Below are 6226 nucleotides of genomic sequence, written 5' to 3'. Positions count from 1 at the left end.
TATTGACCTCTCAGCCCCCCATGGCGACCAAATCCCAAGCATAAATAGCTTAATCCCCAGTGAAAAGTTCTCCCTAATATTTTAGGTGTTTTAGGTGTTTTATGGTGGAATATTTTCCACCATAAAACACAGCATTTCCCTCATCAAACTTGCCGGCAGAGGTGGCTAGCTTTTTAAAGCCATCATAACAAGCACCTTAAAATTCATTCACATTCATAGAGACTTCTGGTGCCTCTTTGGTGTCCGCTGGAAGAACGTCTGCTACTTCACTGTGAAATTCACTTTCGGCTGCAAGAGCAGCCCTAAATTATTTGACTAACTATCAGAAGCCTTGTGTTCATCGACAACCACAAAATACCTCATCTGGTCCACCTTCTCGATGACTTCCTGGTCCTTCATCACCTCCAGCCCATGGTCTCTTGATGACGAAATCAGTCTTCGTTCAGCTTGGTGTCCCTCTCTCTGAAGAGAAAACAGAGGGTCCATCAAACTCCTCGGAGTTTCTTGGGATTACCCTCAACACTATCCAGTTCCAAGCTTCCTTGCCCGAGGAGAAACTCCACCGCCTCATTCTTCTCCTGCAAAACTTTCTTCTTACTCCCTCTTACACCAAACAGCAACCGCTCTCTCTCTTGGGTCACCTGAACTTCGCCCTGCGCATCATTCCTCAGGGCCGCTCCTTTCTTTCGCACTTGCTCTCCCGTGCATCATCCACACCTTCACTTCTGGACCCAGTCTTCCTCGATACCCCTTCCAGAGCAGAGATGCAGCTGTGGCTGCACCTCCTTTCCAACTGGAACGGTATCAACTTCTTTTACGATGACCACCTTTCCAACCCAGAAGTCATTCAGCTTTATACCGACGTTGCTCCTTCCACCGGCTTTGGGGGCCACTATGGTCGAAGATGGTTTTCAACTAAATGGCCCATTGAATTCCGTAAGTTACTCCACGGCTCCCTCCAATCATCTTCAGCCATCCACGAAATCTATCCAGTCGTCATTGCCGCTCTCCTGTGGGGGCATGAATGGCCAAAAAGGTCTATTGTCATTCATTCAGACAATATTGTCATAGTCGACATCATTAACAAAGGCAGAACAAACTCACCCATGATCATGCCTTTCATATGCCGTCTCACGTGGCTGTCAGTCACTCATCAATTCATTCTCCGAGCTAAACATGTTCCCGGTCATCATAACGCTATCGCTCACTCTGTGTCCTGCTTCTCTCTCTCCAGACTTTCAGAACTTCGGCCCCAGGTGCAGAGAAGGATCCAACCCCGGTACCGCCATTTTTGGATATTCCTCATCTAAAACCAACCATTGCAGAACTCATTACTTTATCTCAACAAGCCATCATCGTCAGCTTAGCCCCTAGCACTCTTTCTACTTACTGGACAGCCTGTAATTCTTTCGGCTCCTTCCATACCATGTTTAACCTTCCGTTCCCTTCCTTCGACGTAGCCTCCGTATGCAGCTTCATTTCTTATGCCCATTCGACCCTACACATCAAGATACCCACCATTAAGGTTTACCTCAGCGGAATCAATTTCTTAGCAAAAATACTCACAGGTTCCCCCAGCTCTTCTTCAACGCTTTCCCAGTTGTCACTGCTTATTAAACGCCTCCAGCGTCAAGTACCTCCACCAACCCCTCGCCGTCTTACGCTAACCTATGATCTTATTTCCTGCTGCATTGCCACCCTCCACTCTAATCACTTTTCTGCCCACCTAGCGTGCACACTGGAGTCCATGTTTCTACTCGTGTTCTTCGGCTTCTTGCGATGCTCAGAATTCACATCTTCTTTGGCCAAGTTCGACCTTAGCCACCACCCTTGTGTCGCTGACCTTTATCCTATCTCCGGGAATTGCTTGGCTTATTCACTCAAACGGAGTAAAACAAATCAAGTGAGCAACCCGGTCCCTATATTCTACTTTAAAATAAATTCACATCTGAGCCCTTACGGAGCTCTAGCATACTATCTGCAGATCAGAAAAACCCAGCAAACTTCTCCCCTCGAACCGTTGTTCATCACCGAAACAGGCCACGTCGCCAACCGATCTTGGTTCCTTTTCCACTTCCGGAAAGTCCTGATCATCTCCGGAATGAATCCTGACTCCTTCTCCGACCACTCCTTCCGCATCGGAGCAGCCACTACTGTGTCAAGCAGAGGAGTCCCAGACCACCTAATCAATGCCATGGTCCTCCCAAGTCTACCAGCTTTACACTCGCCACAGCCTCAAAGACCTGCGCAAGGGCCAGGCATCCCTTCTTTCTTAGAAGGGCTTTTTTGGGGATCTGCGAGGCCCAGGAGCCACAGAGGATCCTCAACTAAGCATTCCCCAAACCGCTAAGTCTCACCTCGGCTCCGTCTCCCTCAACCATTCATCATCGCTCCAAATAATCAATAAATAATTCTCAGTGTTTGAGGTCGTGGTCCTTGGTCGTGAATTGATAATATCATAATCATCTTCATGAGGTCGTCACCTGGAATAGTTTGCAGGTACCGGCTCGTGTGGAGAAAATTATTCAAATCCTGTACTTAAGTCAATGTGCTAATACAACAATGTAAAAATACCCCATAACAAGTCCTGAATGAAAAATCTGACTTAAATGTGTGTCGTGGTTTGTGTGTTAAATTCTTTGGAATATATTTGTTAAAAAAACAAAAACAAAACACCGTTTCAATCAGAAACTTTGGAAGTTTCTTAAAGGTGTACGTACTTTGTATGGATTAAATCCCATTTCATTGTACATTAGGGGGCGATAGTGAGTCACTGTAGCATCCAGCAGTCTGCCCTCTGCACTGAGACCCATCAGATTCTGCTTGAAGGTGTTGGTCAGGTTGGTTCGGTTTAGTCATGAGGTATGAGGGTAAGAATATCTGGGGAGTTCACAGAATCTGATGGGGGATGGGTTTCAGCATAACACCAGCTCTCAGAGTTTCTGTTGTCCTTCTATTCCTTCAACTCTCAGCAGTAATGACATCATCAACTTCTGTACGAATAAAATTGTAACTTTTAGGGGACAAATAACCATATCCTTCCTACGGCTGTCACGGATGTATCACCAAGTACATATTTTTATTTAGACTACTCACAGGTACCAGTATTTGAGATTTATTCAGAATTCAAGGTAATAATTAATCAGCACAGCTATCACAACATCCTACAGTGACATATCATCACATCTGCTTGTCCTCGTTCGTTCTTTAACAGTGACCCAAACACACCTTCAGAGTTAGTGAGGGCTGAGTGATGGAACAGCGTCACATGACCTGACCTCCACAGTCTAGGACCTGAACCCAGCTGCGATGGATCAGGAGGAGTCGGAGTCAAAAAGTACAGAGCATGTGGGGGAGTCCTTCGTAATTCTGTGTTATCTAATAGTTTTGATTTCTTCACTTTTGTTCTACATTTAGAAAATAGTAAAAATAAAGTAAAATCCTTGAATGAGTTGGTCTGTCCAAACTTTGGTTGGTGTGTAAAACAGTGAAACATATCTCAACCATAAAAACATAAAAGCAGGATTGTTAAGCCGACAAGAAAATAGTTTATACTATCGTTCCTTAAGGTGACGTGTATTCAGTTAAAGTTGCTTCCATCATCTCCATTTGTACAGCCAACTCCTGTGAGACCACAGACCAATCAATGCTGCATGCGGTCAGTGATAAACAGTAGTCGTATACTCACAGACCCCGCAGCTGTAATTAAGGTTAGCCAACAGACAGAGCAGCTGGCTCAGCTAAACGGGTAAAGATCCAGTGAACAGTACTGACATGAGGCTTTTCCTGTAGTGAGAAGTGGACCTGGATTGTGCTGCATTATCAGGCATCGGAGCGGTGGTTGGCCCTCTCTTTGGCTTTCCTTCTGGCTCGCTCCAGCTCAGCCATCACGGGGAGGGGACCCTCGTACATGTTGGTCTCGATTGTCCACAGTTTCTCCTGGTAGTCCTTTGGCAGTCCGTTCTGCTCTGCTCCCATCACAATCACCTGCAGCCGACAATCACAACACAGTGACATAATCCTGATTCTCAGCAGTCACACATACCTCAATCTCTTGCTGACAACAGCATGGAGCTTCAAGACATTAACAGTGAGCTGCGAGTAGATGTTAGAAACTTTGAGGTCCATTTGTGCTTTGTAGCAAAATAACACGGAAAGTTAGAAACAACCTGAGTCCTTGAAGCCAGATACTCATTGTATAGCGGTGAAAACGGTCTAGATTCATGTTCAGAGCTACTGCTAAAATCTTATCGTCAACCAGGACAGTTGTTGCCTGAACAGCACATTAGCACCGGCTGCATGTGTAACGTGTATGTGGTGGCGGGGTGTGGTCAGCTCAGCTGCAGGGGGTAGAGAGTGGGAGGAGTGATTCAGGGAACGGTGCTGGGCAGGTGTAATGAGCACAGCTGAGCCGAATACGGACTGATGAGCACAGCTGAGCTGGATGTGAACTGATGAGCTCTCCCCTAATAAAGGGGAGAAGGAGGAAGAGGAGGAAGTGGTTGCATGAGTACATTGGTGTATGGGCCAGGCAAATAAAAGCATTTTACACCTGAACCTATGACTGAGCGTGTCATCTGTGTCCAGGTGAGACCCCGATAGCACCAACCTTGCTACAGTGTACAACCCCGTTTCTGAGAAAGTCGGGACGCTGTGTACAATATAAATAAAAACGCGATGATTTGCAAATCTCAAACCCATATTTGATTGCAAATAAACCAAAGACAACATGTCAAATGTTAAAACTGAGAAATTGTATTGTTTTTGAAAATATATGTTCATTTTGAATATGATGGCAGCAACATGTCTTAAAGTTGGGACAGGATCAACAAAAGACTGGAAAAGTTGTGTAATGCTAAAAAAAAAAAATCACCTGGTGGAACATCCTCACAATCAATTAGGTTACCTGGCAACAGATCAGCATGATTGGGTATAAAAAAAAGAGTATTTCAGAGAGGCAGAGTCTCTCAGCAGTGAAGATGGGGAGAGGTTCACCACTCTCTGAAAGACGGTGTGGGAAAATAGTGCAACAATCTAAGAATAATGTTCCTCAACGTAAAACTACAAAGAATTAGTGGATTTCATCATCTGCAGTTCATAATATCATTAAAAGATTCATTAAAAACAGACACAATTCTGTCGTGGAAATCATTGCATGGGCTCAGTAACACTCGTGAAAACCATCGTCTGTGAACACAGTTCATCGCTGCGTCCACAAATGCAGGTTAAAACTCTCCAAAGAAGAAACCAGATAGAAACATGATCCAGAAACACCGCCACCTTCTCTGGACCGAGATCATTGAAGATGGACTGAGGTGAAGTGGAAAACTGTTCTGTGGTCTGATGGATCACAATCTGAGATTCTTTTGGAAATCATGGACGCTGCATCCTCCAGGTTAAAGAGGAGAGGGACCATCCAGCTTGTTATCAGCTTAGTTCTAAAGCCAGCATCTGTGATGGTACAGGGATGCATTAGTGCACATGGCATGGGTAGCTTGAACATCTGGAAGGAAGCATTAATGCTGAATGATATATTCAGGTTTTGGAGCAACATATGCTGCCATCCAGACAACGTCTCTTTCAGGGAAGGTCTTGTTTATTTCAGCAGAACAACGTCCAACCACATTCTGCACATATTCCAACAGCATGGTTCTCTAGTAGAAGAGTCCGCTGATAAACTGGCCTCCTGCAGTCCAGACCTGTCAATCATTGAAAACCTCTGGAGCATCATGACATGAAAAATACAACAAAGGAGACCCTGAACTGTTGAGCAGCTGAAATCCTCTATCAGGCAAGAATGGGACCACATTTCACTTTCAAAACTCCAGAAACTGGTCTTCTCAGTTCCCAAATGTTTACAGAGTGTTGTTAAAAGAAGTGATGCAACACAGTGGTAAACATGACCCTGTCACAACTTTAGTGAGACGTGTTGCTGCCATCAAATTTAAAATGAGAATATATTTTTCATAAAACAATAAAATGTTTCCATCTGTACATTTCATATGTTGTCTTTGATCTATTTTCAATTAAATATGGGTACACATAATTATGAAATTATTAATTTCTGTTTTTATTAACATTTTACAGCATCCCAACTTTTTGTGAAACAGGGTTGTACATTACATCCCCATTCGTCCACACACATTAGGGTTCCTCGACCGGGGATGCTGTTCTTTACTGAACGCTGTGTTGCTCCGTAGGAGCTCCAGCGTGTCGGGATCCACAG

The 6226-nt window shown here is 44.5% G+C and overlaps 1 protein-coding gene across 1 annotated transcript in view; it reads right to left on the bottom strand.

Annotated features, from left to right (window-relative positions):
- Positions 1–345: 345 nt before the first annotated feature.
- The window catches only part of ggctb (gamma-glutamylcyclotransferase b), an 8503-nt gene continuing 2622 nt past the window's right edge, over positions 346–6226 (bottom strand). Inside the window, exons 5-6 of the mRNA XM_069717221.1 lie at positions 3805–3987; positions 346–462 (exon numbers count right to left, since the gene is read on the bottom strand). Coding sequence (XP_069573322.1) covers positions 3823–3987 — 165 coding nt within the window. The 3' untranslated portion in view covers positions 346–462; positions 3805–3822. The remainder of the gene's footprint in view (positions 463–3804; positions 3988–6226) is intronic.

This window comes from Brachyistius frenatus, unplaced genomic scaffold (genome assembly GCF_029030835.1).
Source record: "Brachyistius frenatus isolate BFR_SWC_R1_liver_20210118 unplaced genomic scaffold, ASM2903083v1 Contig_171, whole genome shotgun sequence".
NCBI classification, from domain to species: Eukaryota; Metazoa; Chordata; class Actinopteri; family Embiotocidae; genus Brachyistius; species Brachyistius frenatus.
Note: the sequence above shows the minus strand (reverse complement) of the source record. Positions and strands in the feature narration are given on the sequence as shown.